Below are 23,583 nucleotides of genomic sequence, written 5' to 3'. Positions count from 1 at the left end.
ATCTCAGGTTCAATCCCTTTTTGATTTTTTGGTTGCTTGTTTGTTTTAGAACATGGGCTACTTCTGCTTGTATCAGTCCTTGCAATGCTCACATTGCTAAGAAATAAACCTAGTGGAAAATGATTTGAGACCTCAGATCAGTCAATACAATTATGATTCTTTTTTTTTTTTTTAATTTTTTTTTTTCAACGTTTACCTATTTTTGGGACAGAGAGAGACAGAGCATGAACGGGGGAGGGGCAGAGAGAGAGGGAGACACAGAATCAGAAACAGGCTCCAGGCTCTGAGCCATCAGCCCAGAGCCCGACACGGGGCTTGAACTCCCGGACCGCGAGATCCTGACCTGGCTGAAGTCGGACGCTTAACCGACTGCGCCACCCAGGCGCCCCATATGATTCTTAAATGTATGATATTCCTACAAAATACGATCTTGTCCTCCACGAGTAAATATTTGATGGCAGAGGATATATAGGTAGCCTTCTTTAGTAACCAGAAGTTAAGGAGAATTGGTACTTGCTTGCTTCATATACAAAAATCATGGGACTTGAGGACATACAGAATTATACTCATGTTTTTCTCAGTGTCCAAAGCCAAATAAGTGAGCTTAATTTGAGTTTTCCATGAGAATCCACTCTAACACATCAGGTAGATATTAATTGCTGTGTTCTCCTAATCTAAGTGGTTCACAGGATAGGATGACTTCAAATATCTCTTACTACAATAGGCAGAAGAGGGACATAAAATATCTAGAGAAAAGTTACAACTGGGCATAATTTTGACTTAAATAATTGGAAAATTGTAACTACATAATTGACACAATAACTACAAAATTCGAAACTAAATAATTTTGGTCATGAACTGTTCATAGGTAGACACTCCCTGTCTTCCAAACTAAAAAATACTCCCTTATAGTCAAGACCCCAACTCAAAGACAACTGAGAGTATTTTCAGGATTACCCTTAGAAGAGCTTACCAAGACACGAGTTCAGAAGCATTCCCACGGGATGCTAAGGTAGAACTCTATACTTCGCATATCCCTAACTGTGACCCTTCCTCTCCGATTGTTCAGGAAAGACAAGATTGCCTGATGGGGAGTGTTAATTGGGCAGAGGTTCACACCAGAAGTTTATTCCCTATCTGAACAAATCTCTTGATCTGGTAGCTACAATATACCCATCCTGTATGGGTATACAATATACCCATATGGGGGCAGCAGTGACTAACTGACCAAAGCCTCTACACTAGGCTGATTAATGCTGACTTCTACACAAACTCCACATTCCACCTGCCAAGCAATCCCTGATACTTCTAGGCAACACTCAGGTTTTCTCTGTCAGCTAATTATGTCATACTGACTATGAAATCTTTCTATTACCCACTTTGCACACCTCAATTTAACACCATTCACATTTTAATCCCACCACTTACTACCCCTTCTAGATGAAAAGGAAACCATGACTTTTAATGGTACCTTCAGCATAAAGAATGCCTAGGTCCTATTAAAGCTAAACACATGCCTGCCCTATTACCCAGAAATATACCCAAAAGAAATTAGTGCATCTGTCCACCAAAATAAATATACAATAATATTCAGAGCAGCTTTGTTCATCGCAAAGAGTAGCAACAACCCAGATGTCCATCAACAGCAGAATGAATAAATAGACTGAGGAATATTTATACAATGGAATCCCACATGGCAATAAAAAATTAAACAAACTATTGATACATGCAAAAACATGTATGGATCTCACAGACATTATATTTCACACAAGAAGCCAGTAAGAAATTAGTATATACTATATGATTCCACTTACATTCAAAAATAAGCAGAACTAACTGATGGTGATAAAAGTCAGAATGGTGGGGGGCATCTGGGTGGCTCAGCTGGTTAAGCGTCCGACTCTTGATTTCAGCGCAGGTCATGATCTCACGGTTCGTGAGTTTGAGGCCTATATCGGGCCCTACGCTGAGAACACGGAGCCTGCTTGGGATTCTCTCCCTCTCTCTCTGCCCCTCCCCTGCTCACACTTGCTTGCTCTCTCAAAATAAATAAATAAACATTTTTTTTTTTAAGTCAGAATGGTGGTTACCTCTGGATGAGGAGGGGTGTGTTTTGACTGGGAAGGGGGCAGAAAGGAACCTTCTGAGGTGCTAGGAAATGTTCTGTCTCTATGCAGAGGTATATATACACATATGAAAATTAAATGAGCTCTCACCACTAGTACTTTTCTGTATAAATTATATACTTTGGCAAAAAGTAAGAACTATACACACAGAATGGCCAGGTCAAATCCTAATCCTGATTTAGTACTATTTGTAGACGGCTCTTATCTTAAAAATGACAAAGGCATTTCCTGTGCAAGATATGCTGTCACCACTGAACATGCAGCTACCAAAGCTGCTCCCTTGCTTAATGTTCCATCTGCCCAAGTAGATGAACTAACTACTACAACTTGACTTTGCACTCTGGCAAAAGAAGAAATGGTAAACATTAAACGTAGAGTAAATATGAATTTTGAATCACTCATAGCTTTGGGAGGTTATGGAAACAAGGTGTACTTATTTTTACTCCTTAAGGTACCTTGATCAAAAATGGTAAAGATATTAACGATTCATTACATCTATTCAATATTTAAAAAAATACATCGTTAGGGTAGACACAGCAACATATTATCCCAGAAACTAAGGAACACCCTTATTAATTCATGTGCTAAATGAGCAGCTTTTATTATCCCAACTATACTTTCCACTAAACTTGCAAAGAAAATTGGCTCATTTTAGACAGACTATAAGTGACTCATAACAATCAACCCAACCTTTTCTGCAAAGCAATATTGGCAATTACGAGGACATATTCTCCATAAAGATAGGTTCTGGCAATCTCCAAACAGCTGCTCAGGAGGACCACGACCCATCTGTGGAGGCTAATTAAATTGCCCCATGATTGTTTGCATAATGAGAGAATCTAATGAAGTTCCACAGTAAATACCTAACAAAATACGTTCTTCAAAATTTCACCAGGAATTGGCAGACTCATGTCTTACCTATAACTAATATAACCCAGGTAAGCCTGAAAAGGCAAAACAAAATACAGAAACTCCTCAAGACCCTGTGAGCATTATCAGTGGATTTTATACAACTACCCAGTTTTCAGGCAATAAATATATATCATCAATAGTCTGTACATTTTCAGGATGAATAAAACCCATTCCTTGAAAAGCTACTGATATTACAGAAGGGAAATAATGCTAGACTTTGTGTTCTGAACACAGGGAATTCCTACTCTCCTATCCAGTGGGTGAGGAACTCATTTCACTGTAACAGTAATACAGGAACTCTGCAGGATTTCTCTCCTAACACAAAAACTTTACTCTCCATTCACCAATGATAGAAAGAACAAATGAGATACTGAAGCTAAAACTTGCCTCAATCTGGAATTGACTAGCTACCGACTATGGGATAAATCTGACCTGCATACTGTTTTCATATGGTCCGTGAGCAAAAAATAAAAAATAAAATAAAAATAAATAAAAGTTTTTGCATGTTTTAAAAGTTTCTTTAAAAAAAAAAAAACACAAAGAAGAGGGGCGCCTGGGTGGCTCAGTGGGTTAAGCGTCTATCTGACTTCGGCTCGGGTCACGATCTCCCGGTTTGTGGGTTCGAGCCCCGCGTCGGGCTCTGTGTTGCCAGCTCAAAGCCTGGAGCCTGCTTCAGATTCTGTGTCTCCCTCTCTCTTTGCCCCTCCCCTCGCACTCTCTTTCTCTCTCTCTTGAAATAAGTAAACGTTAAAAAAAAATTAAAAGCAAAGAAGAAAAAAGAACATGTGGCAGCAACCACATGTGGCCTGCAAAGCCTATATGATGTTAACTCACCTGGCCCATTACTGAGAAAACTTGCTGACACCAGTTCTAAACTATCAAAAATTCTTAATCTGGCTTAGCCTAATGTTCTGTCACTAGTGTTAATGGCCACACAATCATCTCCCCGGGGACAAGATGCCCTAAGCGATTGAGAACTCCACCCGTTACTGTCCTTTGCTGCAGGCAGACTTAGCTAAATATTGTCAGCAGCTTATCTGGAATATCATCGTATCCTCAACATGTACAAGCCACCTTTTTGAAAGAGACATCACCTAAATCTTTATATTACTTCTAGCACAGTGGCCAGGTCTGCTAGAAAAGACATCAGTGTGCGTTAAATTGCAAAAATGGCCACAAATTCTTCCCACATGTATGCTCCTTTATCTGTGACTGTGCAGATCTTCCTAGGGAGAGACAGAGAGACAGAGAGACAGAGTCTATTTCTCTACTCTCTGAGTCTGGGCTTGGACATGTGACTTGCTTGGCCAACAGGGCATTAACACCATGATGTAAGCAGAGGCTTGCAAACTGCTTGCACATCTGAACTCACCCTCTCTTGCTGCTCTTAGGAACCCTCACACCAACACCGTGTGAATGAGCTCAGGCTAGCCTGCTATATGATGAGACACATGGCCCAGATACCTGCGTTGCCTTGCCAACGGCCAGCGACCACCAGGCATGAGAGTGAGGCCATCAACTACTAACAGAGTGTAAATGCATGTGTGCGACCTGACAGCATCAAGAGGAGCCAGGCCAATCTGTCCCCACTGAGCTCAACCAAATTGCGCATCCGCAGAGTTATGAATATATAAATGGTTGCTTTAAGCCACCTAGTTTTGGGGTGGTTTGTTTTGCAAACACAGTGATGCAGATGCAAAAATGCTTTAGAACATTACCAGAAGGAGGCGTTTTAGGCCCTATTGACAACAGTTGGAACAGTCCACTCGGGGGTTAATATGTCATAATGAAAATGAACTTCCAGGGGCGCCTGGGTGGATCAGTCGGTTAAGCGTCCAACTTCAGCTCAGGTCATGATCTCGCGGTCTGTGGGTTCGAACCCCATGTCAGGCTCTGTGCTGACAGCTCAGAGCCTGGAGCCTGTTTCAGATTCTGTGTCTCCCTCTCTCTCTCTCTGACTCTCCCCCGTTCATGTTCTGTCTCTCTCTGTCTCAAAAATAAATAAACATGAAAAAAAATTAAAAAAAAAAAAAGAAAGAAAATGAACTTCCAACTCAGACCGACGGACTTCCACTCCCATGAGTGACTGCAAGTTGAGGTTAACCGGAAAAACTTCCCAAGGCAGATGGCTTCAAGGCACAAACAGCTTACGTGAGACCTTCAGATCAAGGAGATGACTTTGGAAGTGCCAATTCCACCCACGACAATGAAACAAAAACAGAACTTTTTTTTTATGCCCAATTAAAGTGACTGACTTCCTTGTAAGATTGTTAATGTGTAACTATGGGCTACTGCTTTCCTTTTCTATATTCTCTATAACTCTGCTTTTCTTCATTTCCTTTACCTTGTTTCTGAGAATGATCAAACCACGGCCTCCTCTGCTAAACTGACCTCTTACTGAACCTGTTACCCATTTTGAACTACAGAGGTCACTCAAATCATGGGAACACCTCTGCTTTAATGCTGGCAAACAACCCCACCAAGGATAAGATCTGAACATCATCTCTATACTTTAGAACATACAGCAAATATTTCCAGACCCAGACACTCAGGCTGGTTGCTCTATAGAATTACACACAGCCAATATTTTATCCAAAGAGCAAAATCAATCAGCTCTTCAAATAATCCTGGGTGTCTATGGTACTTTCAGGACCCATGCAACTGTTGGAGAAAATGACCAAAGGAAATAAAAATACACAGCAAGCTCACCGAGAAATCCCATACGACAACAGTAGAAATACCTCCTATATTACAACTTACATACTTACTCTTAAGGTAACACCTTGTGAAACATAGAAAGGAAAAATGCCCTTGTTCAGAAAAAGTATGCTACAAAGTGTCGACTGAAAGAGTTACCACTGTCATCATAATTCAGGGGGAAAAGACATACACTTTCAACTCTATGTATAGATCATATCAATTATGTAGCCCCAGGCCTGCTCTTTATCTGTGACTTCTGTGTATACTGTTCTTGGGATTTCTTACTGGCTACTACGAAGTTTTGTTTTGTTTTTTTTTTTTTAATTTTTTTTTTCAACATTTATTTATTTTTGGGACAGAGAGAGACAGAGCATGAACGGGGGAGGGGCAGAGAGAGAGGGAGACACAGAATCGGAAACAGGCTCCAGGCTCTGAGCCATCAGCCCAGAGCCCGACGCGGGGCTCGAACTCACAGATCGCGAGATCGTGACCTGGCTGAAGTCGGACGCTTAACCGACTGCGCCACCCAGGCGCCCCATGGCTACTACGAAGTTTTAAATCCTGTTTAGTCCCGACCATCTGGGTCTTTTCAGAGGTCTCAAAGGAGTGACCTTCCAGAAGTTAGAGGAGTTTGAGGGGATTCTACCTTGGTTAGGGCTCCCTGAATTCGAGAGATGCATCAGGGACTTATCCTTCACAATGGCTGAAATTAAAAATGAGACCATACACATCACAGAGACCCGGGAAAAGAGCTTTGATTTGCTTGCTCCCTTGGCAATTAATGGACCATTACACAGTTTTACAATATTTATTGGCCTCACAACGGGGGGCATCTGCACTCTGGCTATATTTCCTATTGTTTCTAGGTAAACACTTCAGGACAAGAAAAAAAAATGTCTTTAGAAAAGACAGACACATGCTGATTATTCTCAAAGGTTTGACAGTCTGAGACTTGGAATCTATTCTCCCAGCATGGGCGAGGTCACATGAAAAAAACTGGCCTTCTGAACTTTTCTACAACTATAATGATGGGATTTCTCATAATAATAATCCTGTTTGTCTTTCTCCAATGCATTTTCAAGATAGTCTTTAAGAGGGCAACCGAAGTGTGATGACTAAATGATGATTCTATATTAGAAGAGACAGAATTCCTTGTGTTCAACTTTCATACCCTAGGATGACAAATCCTTATATGGCTGCCCAGCCTGGTCCATAAGTATCGTTACCACACTGCATGCCCAGTGCTCTTCATAGTTAATTTTTGTTAAACAGCACACATAGGAACATATGGTAGAAAGCAGTATTTCCGTGGGATTTCTCAGCAATATCACAGAAATACTAAGGATTCGGCTCCCACTATTGTTCAAGTTACTCATCTATTAGGAAATACCAGAACATCAGGGCAATTTTTTAAAAGATAAAAATGTTTCAACAGCAGAATTATTCTTGGATTAGGGATGGTAATCCACCATGAACTAGTTCATTAATTTGATAGAAAAACATTTTGAGTTTTTCATAGAAAAGCCATAAAACTGATCTAAATACATGGTTAGCATTTAAAAAGCAAAATTAAGAGACCAGGACTAGGCAAGTGATAAGAAATACACTGAGCTAATCATCTTTTGAAAATCAAAACATTTATGTACGATTCTACTAGTGCGCACAAAAAGCAAATTTATTTTAGGATGTATACCAAGGGAACATTTTGAATGCCTGCTATCCTGGTGTTAAGGCACGTAAGCCCAGCAATATTCACAGCCTTGATCTTGACAGAGTCTGCCTCTTAGTAGCAAGTCTCCTGAAATGTTCATTCTAGAAGTTGGAAATTATAAAGTGAAGTTTTTCAAAGCTTAGAATATCAAAAATGCCATTTAATTTACTTTACACACATAGGTTATTCCAAAAGGTTTGAGGTGGTGGGAGAGGAATATACAGAGTAACACTAGCCAGAAATAATCCCATAAAAAAAAAATACTGATGAGCAGACATGAAACTGGAACTTTTTTACTTTAAAAGTTCACATAAACAAGGAATGGAATAAATAAAAGATTATACCTCTACCCTAAATTTAGAAAAGCCGAGTTTCCTACAGTTAGAGGGGGAAAACTACCAACACCTTTAAAAAATGCTTTTGCTAAAATTCAAAAACATCCTTCTGAAAAAGAAGCTGTAAAAAACCAGAAACCGGGGGGTAATGTTTAAAATTAAGTAGTGTTCACCCTATCCAGAGATTTGTAGATGAATATCAAATATGAATTATGATCCAGAGAATAGCATTTTTCTTCTATTTGTTTAATGGGAACCATTACAAGCAGAACTGTCCAAAAGGTTATTCCAAAGAAAAATAGGTTCTAAAGTGAAACCTAAAAAGCATTTCAGTAACCAAATATCTGAGAGAAGCTTGAGGACCTGACATAAGAAACGTGTGCGGGGGTGCCCGGGTGGCTCAGTCAGTTGAGCATCCGACTTTGGCTCAGGTCATGATCTCGCGGTTCGTGAGTTTGAGCCCTGCATCAGGCTGGAGCCTGGAGCCTGCTTCAGATTCTGTGTCTTCCTCCCTCTCTCTCTCTGCCCCATCCCCACTCATGCTCTCTCTCTGTCTTAAAAATAAATAAAAAATTAAAAAAAAAAAGAAAGAAAAGAAACATGTGCGGAAGGCTGACCCATTTCCATGCGTTCTTGCAGCTTCTGTCTTCATTGAGAAGAAATCCTCCAACTCTTCCTAAATTCCCCAGGCAGTGGACCCTACTAGAAGATTAAGGAATTTTTTATTGTTCTTGAGTAGTTCTTAACCTTGAATATACATTTTAATCACCTGGGAAGGTCTTTTTTATTTTTGAATACCAATGCCCAGGCTCTATCCCAGATCAATGAGATCAGAATCCCTGAGAACACAACGCAGGCAATTTTAAAGCTCCCAGAGGCTCTAATGTGTAGCCCAGGCTGAGACCCACTAAGTAACCTACAAAAATGCTGAGGAAAGTCAAGGATGACCATGCTTACCATGTGTTTGACCTTCAGTTGTGAAAGAAAAAAAAATGTTCAGGGAGACGAGTTTTCTTTTTTGCTAATCCTAGGCAACCCCTCTTATTGAGCTTACCCTCTAGTGCAAGATGCTTAAATTCCTCCAGATAATGACACCTACCATGACTGAGCTCTTATCTGGTGCCAGGCACTGTGCTGAGCACCACTCCCCACATTATCGATAATCCCCATTATCCTGCAACACAAGTATTAAGCCCATTTTCCCGGGCAGCCATGAAGAGGGGCTAAGGTGTCCCTATCATAGAGCATGAAGAAAGCGGAACTGGGACCTGTGCTTTTGCTTTCTTTTAATTTTATAGATTAAAAAATTTGCCCTTTTGCTTTCTTTTAATTTTATAGATTTGTGCTTTGAAAGGTAATCTAATCACATGTCACAGGTTTAAAAAGTAGAAAGGTTTATAAGGTATATAAAAAGTAAACCTCACTCATATTTTTTTCCTGTCACAACTGAAGTTCAAATACACAGAGGCTTCAGTCATCCTCGACTCCATCAATGAGCTTATCACCCGGCTACTCAATCCCTGTCCCTGGAGACAAACAGCAGTTTCTCATGTATTCTTCCAAGGATATTTAATGCATACATAAGCAAATATATGTATGTGAGTTTATGTGTGTGTACACACCATCTATTTGGATTCTTCCCCACCCCATTTTGAACGACAGTAACTATTGTGTACACGGGTTTTTTTTCATTTTAACAATATTTCTCAGAGACAATTCCACATCGACACATACAGGTTTTACGATTCTTTTTTGTACTACATAGTATTCCATTGTATAGATTTGCCATCACTTTTTTAGTTAGGCTCTTATTGATAGGCATTAGATTGCTGCCAATTATTTGTGGTTATTAAAACATTGGTATGAACAGCCTTGAGTAACATCATTTCATAATTAGAGATAATTATACCCACAGAATAAATCCTTAGATGTCAAGTCATGTTCTTTCCACTATTCCATGCTGCCTCAGGATTCTAAGAAACAACTCAGACTCACAATGATTCATATTTTAAATTACTTTATTTAAAAATTTTACCGAAGTACCCAAATTATGCTTTTTACTTTAACAAAAAATTAGAAATCATTTTTCAGAATATGCTCAAAAACCAAAATAGTCGGAGACATGGTTTTTACGCCAGAGAAAAATGACTTCAAAACCAGTGGCACAAGTATTGTGCTGGTTCTCACTTCCCTTTCAGAAGGTATCTGCTCCTGAGGACTCCGTGTCCCCCTGGACGTTGCTAACGCTCAGAGACTGAGAGCAGTCCTCTGGCTTCACCGTGGGCAGCATCACAGACATCTTGGCAGGTGACGTCTGTGAAGTGAAAAGTGGGACTGTTTTACCACCTGTAAAAAAGGAGAAACTCATTCAGCTAAATAAGCATGTCCTGAGCATTTATGTGTTTTAAACTTTCTTAAATAATACGGGGGGATCAAAACAAGGATTGCATATGAGGTCATTTCTTTTCTCAAGGAGCTCAGAACTTATCCGAAATGAACCACACCTTCCTTCTTTCCGCTCCCACCCCTAGACAATTATAGACAACATTTAAAAAGTATGTTACAATCTCAACTTTTATGCCCTCCCCCGCAACATTCATATGGTGAAATGTTAATGCCTGACGTGACTACACTATAGTCATAGTATTAGGAGGTGGGGGCTTGGGAGGTACTTAGGTCATGAAGGTGCAGCCCTCACAAATGGGATTTATAAAAGAGAACCTGTTAGCCCCTTCCACCATGAGAAGGCAATCACTATGAACCAGGAAGAGGCGACTTGATTTTGGACCCCTGGCCTCCAGAACCGTGAGAAATAAAATTTCTGTTGTTTATAAGCCACCTGGTTGGTAGTGTTTTGTTATGGCAGCCAGAGTGGACTAAGACAGTACCCAAATGCCAAAAGTTGTGGTACACATGACAGATGCCAGGCAAGACCAAGTAGGGTGAGAGCCTAGACCTACCCTCTTACTGACTGAGTAACCTTGGCAAAATGTTTCAGCACTCAGAATTTCAGTTCTCCTATGTTAATAGTACCGACCTTGCAGCGTGTAATGAGGATAGAATAGTCTCAGTAAAGAGCTTGACAACAGAGCTCGGCACTTAGTAAGTGCTCAAAAACTAAGAGTTACCAGCACCACTGGACGGTAGTATTTAATACAGTACTATCACTACTATTACCACCAAGTAAACAGCGAAGCCCAATTCAAAAACACACTGGACCAGCCCTAAAATAAGGGTTTGCTATTAAAGTTACAAAAAGAACGTGATTTTTTTTTTTAAGCCATGACGTGAACCATCTGAAAACCATCTGAAGTCAAAGGTTTCCAAGGCACTTCACTCTTTTTCCTACTCCTAAAAAATGGACACTCAACTCATGTCATTAATGCTCATTTCTGAGGGTCTAAGAGTGCTGTGCTATTAGCTAACAGAACTGATAGAAGGAAAGCAATGTCAAAAGAAAAAATAATAAAGTGATCATTCAAATATCATTGACATTTGACTTTGGAAAGCATTTTTCCTTGTAAAATCGACTTTTCTTCATTATCTCTACATTTAGCCAAATATAGAAAAAAGCTTCCACCCCGTGGATTGAGACTAGCGGGAGGCAATACAGAAGCTAGCTGGTGGCAGAGGAGACCAAGTCGGGGATGAAGAATTCATTAGTGTGTTAAAAAAAAAAAAAAAAAAAGTCCAGATTTGACTGTAAATGTCGTCTATCTGCCTATACCCTAATTCACTTCTTTACGTTTAAAGCACACTGCCTAAGAATATGAAGAATGCCAACTTGGTATTATTTAAGACCACAAAGATCCTTATTTCAAATTTTATGGTCTTACCATATATACCTAAGAATAATAAGTGTCTTAAAAACAAATTATCTTTAACAATCTTAGAGAAATCTGTGAGTCAAGAGTCGTAGTCATTTTTCTAAAGCTCCTTTATATTTTTCAAGTAGTTTTCACAGTAGTAAAGTGGATTCTCTGTTACATTTTTATAGGGACCACAGTAAAAGTAGACAGTTCTGGAGATTTCAATGATGACTCAATCACAGCTGTCCAAGAAAATCGGAATACTTGTAAAAGCCAAATTCCTTTCATTTTAGGAAGTCTTATAAAGGCTTTTAATATTATACCATTCCTTTTTGTTACTTGTGTCAAATTCATTTTTTTTTAATAAAAGAGGGTAAGGTAATAAGATTTGGCATCATTATAGCAACATCATAAACTGTAATACCATAGTATAATCTTTTAAGAAGAAAACAATTTTGATGTCAACTTAAATAGAATAAATTTTTACATAAAAAAAGACTTTTTGAAATTTAGCTTTGTCGGGATATGATAAAAACTAAAATTAAGACACAATAAGAACGCTTTTGAAAAAGATCAAAAGGGGCACCTGGGTGGCTCAACTGGTTGATCATCTGACTCTTGGTTTTGGCTCAGGTCATGATCCCAAGGTCATGGACTTGAGCCCTGTGTCGGCCTCCACATTCAGTGTGCACAAAACCAAGAGAAGTATCTAAAATCAGAGCTTACTTCCTCAATAAAGTAAAAACTAACATAGAGCATAACTAAAGCCAAAAGCAAAATTAATTTTCAGCCCAATGTTCAATGTTATCTTCCCCCAATTAGTCAGAAAAAATCCATTCCTTCAGTTGCTTGCATACCTGTCAAAAACCACACTGATACCAGATATTCTTCTTTTCTCTGTTATCTGATGTCACAAAACTGCTTTATATGTACCTTTATTTTCTATTATGTGCAGTAAATTACTGATTAAATTGCTCAATGATGTAACAAGAGCTATAACTATTTTTTTCAGATCCTGAAGAAATTTACAAGTCTCAGAGAACATATTAAATTTGCAGCCACAAAGTTATGCTATTTTTTGTAGTTAATGCCTCATATTTACACAGCAATTCAAAATTTTACAAAGATCTTGTTCCCATCATCTTCTCTCATCCTGACAGTAATTCTGAGAGACAGACAAGGCGATTGACGCCCAGAGACATTAAAGTGGGTTGTTTCAAACCATATTCTCACTAGCTAAACATCTCTACTAGCCTATTGTATGTGTGGAGCTGAGATGGTGCTGAGAGATTCACAGATGAAAAAGAAATAGTCCTCATCCTCAAGAAGCTCATAACCTAGGAGTGGCAACAGACGTGAATAGTGATACTTAGTTTAAATGAAGTCGAAGTAGCAGTTGAAGTAGGATTTAAAAGAAAAAGGAAAAGAGAACAAAATTAAGTCCATGTAAAGTCAGCATGTTAAAGGAACTCTGTTCTGCTGTCCAAGTATTGATGGGATTGGAGGAATGGTGAGAGAGGAAGGCTGTAAAGGAAGGTCAGGGTCAAGTTCTGTAAATGATGATGAGTCACAAAAGATTCTGAACAGAGAAGTAAGATGACCAGATGCAGTTTAGAAAAGAGAATTCCAACAGCTGCGTGGAAAATAAGGAGGGAGGAGAGAGATCTATGGAAACCGTCCATGTAAAAACTGATGATACTTGCCAGTGGAAAGAGGTATTTTGGAGAGACTCAGAACTAATGAAGAATTGAGTATGGCTCTGAAATTACAGGGTTAGTTGACTAAGGCAGGCAGTAAGAAGAACACAAACAAGCTTGAGGCTACGGTGGTATACAGAGGTGTGGAGATACTGGGATTAGCTATATACCTGACCAGTGTGGATGCCTATAAGATGTGTGAATGGACTTTTCCAGCAGGCAACTGGAATCAAAGGTGCCAAAGACTGTAAGGCAGTTTTAGAGACAGAATTAGCAGTCATCTATATAGAAAAAATAATTAGAGTAATGAGAACAGTAATCACCTAGGAGAGAAAATAGAGAAGGGAAATGAAGACAAAACTATAAGGAAGGACAAAGAAAGGTGAAAGAAGAGAAAATAAAGAAAAACAAAAGGGAATGTCAGAGAGATAAGTAGAAAGAGACCCAAGAATGAAGAGTCACACAAAGTAACAGATGGTTTTCAAAAAAAAAAAGAAGTCTACTATAATTCATCTAATTAATTCATAACTGGCAGTGTTGAGGTAACTCATTGCTTTTTGTCCTGTATCAAGTATCTTCATTACCCAAAATATATTACTTTTAAAGGTGGTTAAAATAAATCCCATTGATGTAATATGCAACGGGAGGGGCAGGCAAGGAGAGAAGCAGTGATGACGTTTCAAGCTTTCAAGTCCCTTTATGATAGGTCAAGTCTGGGGCCCAAATGAGATCTACTGTCCAGTCACTTGGGAACTGTCCCATCCAAATTGTCAGTGTGAGGCTTCTGGAATAGGGCAGAGCTGGGCTCATCCATCTATCCAGTCAACAAATATCGACTGAGCACCGACTATGTGCCAGGTACCATTCCAGATTCTGGAGATTCAGCAGTGAAGAAAACAAAAGCTCCTCACTGCCACCACCTTCCAGCTGAGTGTAGGGCAAATGACAAACAAGTAAGGAAATAAACACAGAACATGTTAGGAGGTGATAAGTGCTATAAAGAAAAATAGGTGATGGCTAAGAGGGATAGTGAGTGATAACAGACTCTGGGAAAGTTATGTAACTTCTGCAAAACCTAGTTTCCTCATCTTTTATTTTATTTTATTTTTATTTTATTTTTTCAACGTTTATTTATTTTTGGGACAGAGAGAGACAGAGCATGAACGGGGAAGGGGCAGAGAGAGAGGGAGACACAGAATCAGAAACAGGCTCCAGGCTCTGAGCCATCAGCCCAGAGCCTGATGCGGGGCTCGAACTCACGGACCGTGAGATCGTGACCTGGGTGAAGTCGGACGCTTAACCGACTGCGCCACCCAGGCACCCCAGTTTCCTCATCTTTTAAAGATAAGAGTACCTTCTTCAGGAGTGGGGGGTTTATGAGGATTAAATGAGATAATGCACACGCAGTGCTCTGTATAGTGCTGGCACATAGAAAGCACTCAAAATGGATTAGCTCTTACTTTTACACAACTGGAAACAACTATCCTAAGAGGCAATGGCCCTCAGGATGGACTGAAAAAGGCAATCTGCTTTAGAGGGGATTACAAATGTTTCAGTGAAATGCACTAAGAAAAAAACCCCATAGCTCCAGAAGGCCTCCAAATAGTTATGCTATTTCAACTCTGTAATTGTGTGTTAGTCAATGAGTTGAGTCAATAAAATGCACCATTTTATCTAAAGTGTTTGTAAATGTGCATTTTGGAAAGACTTTTTGAAGTGTTCATTTACACAGGTTAAACAGTCATTTTGAACTTTAAAAGAGAACTTTTAGACGGGGAGCATTTTTAAAAATCACTTTGATGACTGTTACCAGGCAAAAGCAGTAACCTTCATATCCAGTTATGGTCCTCACAGAATTTAATTTTTTTTTAAAAGAAAAAAGACATCATATCTTAATAAATCATCATTAAATCAAACATAAATTTTCTACCTATATTAAATGTAGTTTGATGCTTTTAAAGTTTGACTTTAAAAATTTCCACAGTCATGTCGTTACTCTATGACGTAATTGTTTCAACAGCTGTTTTCAGAGTTTTTTTTTTTTTTAAAGAGACTACTCCTTGATTCCATGTACGTCATTTAACTTGGCATACATTTAAGCTGGGATACCATTGAGTCAGACGGTGTATTTGAAGCTTCCTAAGACATATTTTAATATATCTTTTAGATGTTTGAAATTCAGTTATTTTTGCTTTAATAATATTTAAAATTCATAAAGAAATTTTGTTAGATATTGGATTTCTAAGACTAAGGAACAGAAAAGTTAAAACTAATTTATTCTAAGTAATACAAGTAATAATACAGGATTTTTAAAAGTTATTTATTTATTTTGAGAGAGAGAGAGTGTGTGTGAGCACAAGTGGGGGAGGAAGAGAGAGAGAGAGAGAGAGAGAGAGAGAGAATCCCAAATAGGCTCTGCACTGTTAGCGCAGATCCAGACACAGGGTTCGAACTCATGAACCGTTGAGATCGTGACCTGAGCTGAAATCAAGAGTCAGACGCTCAACTGACTGAGCCACCCAGGCACCCCAATAATATAGAATTTTTAATGCCCACTTAAGATTTTGCCTATGAAGTTGTGCTTTATGTGCAAAAGAAATTTTTGCCTATATGTTGTATGTATATTTCTAAAAATATGCCTAACGCTGTAAAAGCTTTTTGGGTTTAGATCATGCATTTCATCAGTAGGTTTCAGATTCTGACTCTAATCCTCAAACATTTGGCAATCCATTATTCTATCTGTGTCACTTGCAAACTGAGAGGAATCCAAACAAAGCATTCTCTCCTAACACATGAGACAAGCAGAGAAAGAAGGAAAAGTTTCTTTAACAGCTTTATAGAAGAAGAGTATAGCATCTCAAACTCTTCATTCAGATTAAGTAACACACAAGGCACAAGTGATATATACGAATCTGTGGCATTCTTCTGTGATATGATGAATAGATAGCTGAATGACTTTAAATTGTTTGGATTTGGGTTTTTCCACATGAAAACAAAGATTGGTTTCTTATAAACTACAAATTTAAAAGTAAAATTAAAAAGGAAACAAATGTAATCGTCTTTAATCCATGTACATAAAGGATCTTAAGCATGGATGAATGACCGGGATCTGCGAATGTCCTGAAAAATTATGAAGTTATTTTCACACAAGTACAGTCTGGGAGGGACACAGATGGTCATAGCTTTCAGTGCTCTAAAGGGATCGGTGCCCCGCAAATATTTAAGAACCACTGACTTAAAGGATATTCCAGCCCCATGTGCAAGTGAATCACATTCTTTGAGCTGTTTTTCCAGCACTAGTGGTGAAATACAGGAATTCCTGTCCTGTTAATTGTGGATGCCTTATTCTCTCTGAAGATAATTTGGTAATTTGCACTTACCAAACTGCACTGTGATTATTTATGAGTCTGTCACTTGCTCTGAGTAATATACCCCTTAAGAGCATGGACTGGGACTTCTACTCTTTGCTGTCTGACTAGGGCAGTAGGTACACAGTAAGTATCTGTGGCCTTATCATCTCAATCGTTATTTGCTTGTGGGTCTGTTCCTGTTGAACATGTGCTTCAGCAGGACAGTGACTTTGTCTTATTTACCTCCGCATTCTACAAAGCTTTAGCATAATGGTAAGCACACAGCAGGCCTTGCAATGATTGCTGAACCAAACTGATCGGCTTCCACCTCAGCAGTCTGTGGTTTCTCCTTAACAGCTTGCTTACATTCGCAGCGACCAGATCCTGTCTTTAAAATCAGCCCTGAGTTCCAGCAATGCAGTTGCTTCCCAGCTGTCTGTGAAAATGTTACAGTATTTCAGCTGTATTTTATTGAGCTCTTGAAGCATTTTTCCTGTCCACCCTGGGCTCATCTACTCTCCCTTTAATTCCTTGTTTAAGCAGCTGCTAAACTATCCTGCTGTATTCAATTCTCCTCACATACTTACCCCGGCTCTACAGATTTTGCAGATTTCTATAGCTTCAGTGCTTGAGAACAAATACTACGAGTCTATATGAAGAAGGTGCCTGGTCATTTGATGTGAAGTACAGTATGTGATATCTTATTTACCTGTGCTTTCCAGAATTAGTCCCTGTTCAACACTTCTTGTCTTACTTTCATGTTTAAAAGGGTGATTTAAAATGCTGCCTCGTCTCATTCCAAAATCTGTTCTAGACATAGAAATCCTATTGCATGTTTTACGTTTACTATTGCTTCTGTTTTTAAAATGAATTGACAAATGCTTATTTTGAAATGTATAATTTAGGATACAGATAAAGCAGTTCCTATAGGAAGAATAAATGTATTGGCACCTGTAAAAACAACTCCAATTCTTTTTCCTCTAAAAAGCAATAGTTAATGTGAAAGGTTTGTTTCTTCTTATGCCAGGTTCCAGCTGCTTCACTTTGTTTAAAACTGACTTCAAAGTTTAAACACTGTCCTGTCCCAACAAATAACCTCCCCCAGATGGAATTATCTTGAGTACTATCCTTAGTGCTCTGAATACCACACCTGCAGCCTTTTAATTCAACATTTTATAAACTTTCCAAAGGGAAATGAAACATTTTTTTCTGTCCTCTAACTTATGCTTTTTGCAGGGCTGAGTTTAGCACAGGGAGTTCTATTACCGGGGGTGAGTTTACAGATATTTGAGAAGAATCTAAAAAGGTGTAATTAGTATCTCAACTGTGCTGATTATTATGAAAGAAAGCATAAGAAAATGGAAAATCTGAAGAGCTCCAAGTTCAACAACTTTTAATGTAAAAATCTTACCTGTAAATACAGATGCGAGGTACAGATTGGGCTCAATTTGTGTCCGATCCATATCACCTGATGAAGCTACATTGAAATTTTTTTCATAAGAAAATACATTAGGCCTAGAAATAACTATGATTCCTTCCTATTCACTAAAAAGAACACAAACTACATGCACTCCCACAGTTACTCTCATAAAACCAGGTAAATAGAAGCCTGATCTAATGGCCTTAATATAAAAAAGGAAGTTAAACAGCTGAATTTTAATCATTACCAATCAAAAAAAAACCCACTTTACCTAATGATTATCTCTATGCATCAAAAACGAGGGAAAGGGGGAAACGAAGAATCATTAGAGAATTTGCAATTTGTATTAACTAAGAGAAACTCATGGACCATTTCTTCCAAGGTTAAAAGTTTTTGCACATTCTCTTACTTAGGGATTTAATGGTTACAAAAAGAAGTTTAGACTCTCCCTTCACCTGGGCCAATCTGGGGCATCCTGCCCAACACAATCTATGTGAAGCAGCCAGTAATGTTGTCAGAGAACACAGAAGATCAGTACACTGTTACACCAAAGCCGAATTTTAATATCAAAATGAAGTAGGCTGGGGAAAAACTATGGCTAGGGAATTATGAAGTCAACTTAAATAACTGAAGAAAGAAACCTGTAGCACATGTTCTCTAGCCCACAAGGCACCCTGGGCACCAAGGGCTTGTGCCCGTGTTAATGGCATGCTGTGAACCTGTGCTCTGCAACACAATCAATAACTATCAATATTCGTTATTTCAAGCAAATCTTTAGGGCAGAATGATTTGGAAAAAATTGAAAGATGGTGTAATCAGTATTTTCTGGTTTTCTCTAAAAATCAGCATCTCTCAAGTTTCCTTTACTTCACAAAAATTTCAGTGGATTTGGAAGAAGATATTTAAATGAACATTATTTTAAGCAATGCATCATTGATTAAAACAAGCAATAGATTCTCACTGGTGACAAACATTCATGTTAGCTATTGTAATCATCCTGTTGGCAATCTAAAAATTAAGTATGTCAAAAAATTAAATGTAATACAGAGGAATGAAGAAAAAAAGCTTACAAAGAATGGTTTTAGAAGAAAATATAGTTTTATGAAGGTAAGATTGTGGGCAAATACAAGTTATCTGTTATATTGGCAATCTCCAAATAGACCAAAATTAAACATCCAACTCTGATATTGTTTTAAAATAATCTTTACATGTATGAAAAGTGCTTATTATGATGTTACTATATAAACACGGTCTATTTTCACTTCCTACTCTGCCTCTAAGTTTCTGAGAAAGAGGGAGAGGTTACTGCTTGGCCCCTTTACAGCTACCTTTCCGATTTTACACAGCACCTATAGTACAAAGGTGGCCACAATGGTACCAATCAGTCCCACCTTAGAGGCCCCTTCCATTGAAGAACCACTTTGTGTGTGTGTGTGTGTGTGTGTGTGTGTGTGTGTGTGTGTGTGTGTAGCAAGTAAAATTAAGTGGCAGCCTGCTCTGAAGTGATTGCTTCAAGGCCCAGAATTTAAACTTCTCTATTGTGTTATAGTAAGAAAAAGCAACGTCATCCCCTTTTATACCAAACAGAGCTGGGTAGAAACTAAGAAAAGAAAAAGGAAATCTACCATAGGTCTAGCTAGGATTCCATTAAAAATTTTATGTGTCCATCATTATTATAGGAGGTGTTGTAAAAACCACAAGGAAGAGTAAGACAGTCTTAATCCTCTTTAACCATAAAGACAAAACTACAGAGTTGACAGTAGTGAGCAAATCTTCCAATTAATGCTCCTGTTCTACCTCAAGTATAAGGGATTTTAAAGACTAACAATTAATTGAGCTCTCTGCCTGTTAACATTATACCACTTCTAGCTGTTAATGTTTCCATTCTGTAACTCGAATTCTTCTTCTATTCTTGGTAACTTCTCTTTGCCTCTTCTTGTTCTAGTGCCTTCTTTTTTTTATTCTCTTTAAGAAAGTGCTATATATTGTACCTGGCTGGCTTTGGAGAAAGGAGCTGTGAAACCTCTTCTAAACAGCGATTTTCAACAGGATTGGGGTAGGGAGAAGGGAAAATCTGAATCGTTTTTGGGGCTTTTTCTAACAAGGCCTCCCTTCCATTCTGATAGCTCCACCCTCCAAAGGAGGTGTTCTCCCTCAATGGGACTTGCCGCTGCAATGAAACACCTCGAAATTCTTAACAACCTAAATGTGAATTTTATACACTGCATAGTCTTTGCAATAAAAAGGAGCATGTTTTCTAATATTCAGATTCTTTGCTTAACAAAAACATTTTCCTGAAACTTACAAAAACAACAGCTTATTTCCGCTTTATTAAAACAATGAACTTTAACTCAAAAAAGAATAACTGTTTCATTACTCCAAACCAAAGCATACTTAAGTCATTTCTTTATATCCAACAAAGCAGCGTTAGTAAAAACATCCAAATGGAAATAATATGCTAAATCTGTTATTATTTTTAAGATGTGCCTTCAGTAAGTCATTTCATAGGCTGAAGTGATTTACTGCAATGCTGGGATTTTCATAAAAGAAAAGAAAAAATAAATGGTTTGCCTCCATTATTCTTCCTTATTTTCTCTAAGATGCCTAATTCAGTCCTTTATGTATAGTTGTTCAAGAAATAGCCAGCCGACCAATGTTTCTGAAACCTTTATATCATATGGATATACTACTCTGTGATCTTTTAGAAGTCATTTTCTGGAAAAAAAAAACGCCCATTTTATTCTATTCAGTCTACACTGTAGTATGAAAGATAAAAAAAAAAAAAAAAAGTTGATGGGGCGCCTGGGTGGCGCAGTCGGTTAAGCGTCCGACTTCAGCCAGGTCACGATCTCGCGATCTGTGAGTTCGAGCCCCGCGTCGGGCTCTGGGCTGATGGCTCAGAGCCTGGAGCCTGTTTCCGATTCTGTGTCTCCCTCTCTCTCTGCCCCTCCCCCGTTCATGCTCTGTCTCTCTCTGTCCCAAAAATAAATAAACATTGAAAAAAAAAAATTAGGGGCGCCTGGGTGGCGCAGTCGGTTAAGCGTCCGACTTCAGCCAGGTCACAATCTCACGGTCCGTGAGTTCGAGCCCCGCGTCAGGCTCTGGGCTGATGGCTCGGAGCCTGGAGCCTGTTTCCGATTCTGTGTCTCCCTCTCTCTCTGCCCCTCCCCCGTTCATGCTCTGTCTCTCTCTGTCCCAAAAATAAATAAAAACGTTGGAAAAAAAAAATTTAAAAAAAAAAAAAAAAAAGAAAAAAAAAATTAAAAAAAAAAAAGTTGCAAGTAACTGACAAGCAGACATGATATTCGAGAGTCAGCTGTAAGCCAGTTAGCTAAGAGCACAAACCTGGAAGCTAAACTGCCTGAATGCAAATCACCGTGGCAATGGGGGCTAGCTGTGACCCCTGGGAGAAATACCACCACTTGGTGGGATATTACCATTTTGTGCTTCAATTTCTTCTTCTATCTCATGGGTTTCTTATGATCATTAACACAGATTATATATGTAAATAACAGAGCAGTGCCGACATTTATTACTCAACAAATGGTAGTTTATTACTTTGTGGCTTGTGATTATTTCGAAATAGTTTTGGACAGGGAGATTTTTGTTAAAGAAAAAGCAACTTTGCTGCTCATATATTACAGCAGTAGAGCTGCAAGGGATCCCCGAGATCGTCTTATCCTTGCTAAGATGGTAACCAAGATTCAGAAAGATTAACTGACAAATCAAGGTGACATATTAGTAAGAGGGACTGAGCCCAAAGCAAAACAGTTCTTTCATCACCTCCCAACTTTTTCATACTCTTCTACTAGGCTATGTCTTCAGATATTGAGACCTGTCAGAACAATCAGAAATCCTCTCTTCTACTTTTAAGAAAATTACCAAGGAAGGAAACATAGTATAATGTTTTAAGATTTAAGAGCACAGCCTTTGCTTTCAGAGTTGGACTGCATTTGATTCCCAGTTCTGTCATATATTAGCTATGTGTTCTAGGGCAAAATACGTCAAGTCTCCGAGCCTCAGGTTCCTCAGATACACAATGAGAATAGTATGATCTACCTAACCGGGTTGATGATGGCTCTTAGCAGAGTACCTCACATACAGGAAGTATACACAGGTGGTACCTACTATGTGTGGTTGATATTATAAATGTAAACAAAACTCTGCCCAAAGTGGGAGACAGTCTTGATTCCTATAATAATTTCTCCTAACAGTAAAAAAATAAAATGAAATAAAATAAAAAAGCCACTATCTCAGTATCAGAGTTATCTATTGTCATCTGTCCCTTTAACAAGTAGCTACCTCATAATTCACACTTGCTGGGTGAGGAAGTTCACTGAAAAGGTGAGTATTGTGCCTTGCAGGTGATGATTCAAACACACTGTATACCCTGGCCAACGTGATTTAAAACTGCTTCCCAAACTTGTTGTCTCTTACACTTCCTCATCCTACTGCTCAAAAGTGAAGAAACATAACACTCATTGGTATTTAAGTCAAAGGCTGAGAAGGGAAATTTTCCAAATATTTGATCTACAAATTTCTATGGAACTTAGCAGTGGATAAAGCTAAATAAAAAATTGAGTCACAAATAACCTAAGCATATAATTTATCCTTTTTCCTTTACTGCAAAAGTCAAATGTGTTAACCTTTATCTAAATGTTTAAAGATATCATGACATCAAAACAAGTGATCTGAAATGGAACCCAAGGTTGGGAAAGCAGGGACACTGCTGAAAAAGCTTTAAATGAGGACACACACTGGTTACTAGGCTATGGTAGCACTTGTATACTATGCTTCTCCCAAACACTCACCTTAGTTCAATACTTCAGCTTTTTATCTAAATGGACACTCAAAATCTTGTAGCTACATGGTGCCCACTTGAAAGGAGGCCACATTGTTATATTTCTTTTCTTTCTTTTTATTACATGTTATTGTATTTCACAAGGTGGTATTTAAAAGGATAGCAACCCGGGCTTTACAATGTTTGTACTCTTGTATTTACAATTTTTTTATTATTGGCTTGAAAGTTTATCTTTTGGTTTTTAATACTATCTTTAGTAAGAATCACCGCTACAGCAATACTTAAATCTATACATTATTATTTTAGATTATGATTTTAAATAAATTCTCTATGGATTATTTAAGAAAACTGCATGGCACTATATGGCTGTTAAGGATATAAAGTTGAAGGCGTCAAATAATAAATTTTTTAGCCCACAAAGCAAGAGTTTTTAAATGGGTGCCATCCAGAATATGAAACAAAAGCTAATAAGGAGAAATCTAAAATGAATAATGTTTAGAATACCTGGATGTTGTATACCAATTTGAGTTCACTGGGGAAAAAAAGGGACCATTATTAGAGTAGTTAAAAAAATATAAAAAGAAATTAACACCTTTTAAACAAATAATCTGGCCAGATTAAGTTACTCACTGGCCGCCTATCTAATATGTATACCATTCTCTCCAATAATAGCATTTTAGAAATCATATCTTGGCAGCGTAAAAGCTTATAGTCAACTGCCA

At 38.3% G+C, this 23,583-nt stretch overlaps 1 protein-coding gene across 7 annotated transcripts in view; it reads right to left on the bottom strand.

The window, feature by feature from the left end:
- Positions 1-9,784: 9,784 nt before the first annotated feature.
- Positions 9,785-23,583, bottom strand: part of KIAA0586 (KIAA0586 ortholog) — a 112,793-nt gene continuing 98,994 nt past the window's right edge. For 5 of the 7 annotated variants that reach the window (XM_047863307.1, XM_047863302.1, XM_047863303.1 and 2 more), the window contains 2 exons: positions 18,052-18,117; positions 9,785-10,130 (listed from right to left, as the gene is read on the bottom strand). In XM_047863307.1, coding sequence (XP_047719263.1) covers positions 9,979-10,130; positions 18,052-18,117 — 218 coding nt within the window. In that variant the 3' untranslated portion in view covers positions 9,785-9,978. The remainder of the gene's footprint in view (positions 10,131-18,051; positions 18,118-23,583) is intronic. The other 2 variants (XM_047863304.1, XM_047863305.1) reach the window with 1 other exon arrangement.

The sequence above is a fragment of the Prionailurus viverrinus genome, chromosome B3, assembly GCF_022837055.1.
Source record: "Prionailurus viverrinus isolate Anna chromosome B3, UM_Priviv_1.0, whole genome shotgun sequence".
Classification (NCBI taxonomy): domain Eukaryota; kingdom Metazoa; phylum Chordata; class Mammalia; order Carnivora; family Felidae; genus Prionailurus; species Prionailurus viverrinus.
Note: the sequence above shows the minus strand (reverse complement) of the source record. Positions and strands in the feature narration are given on the sequence as shown.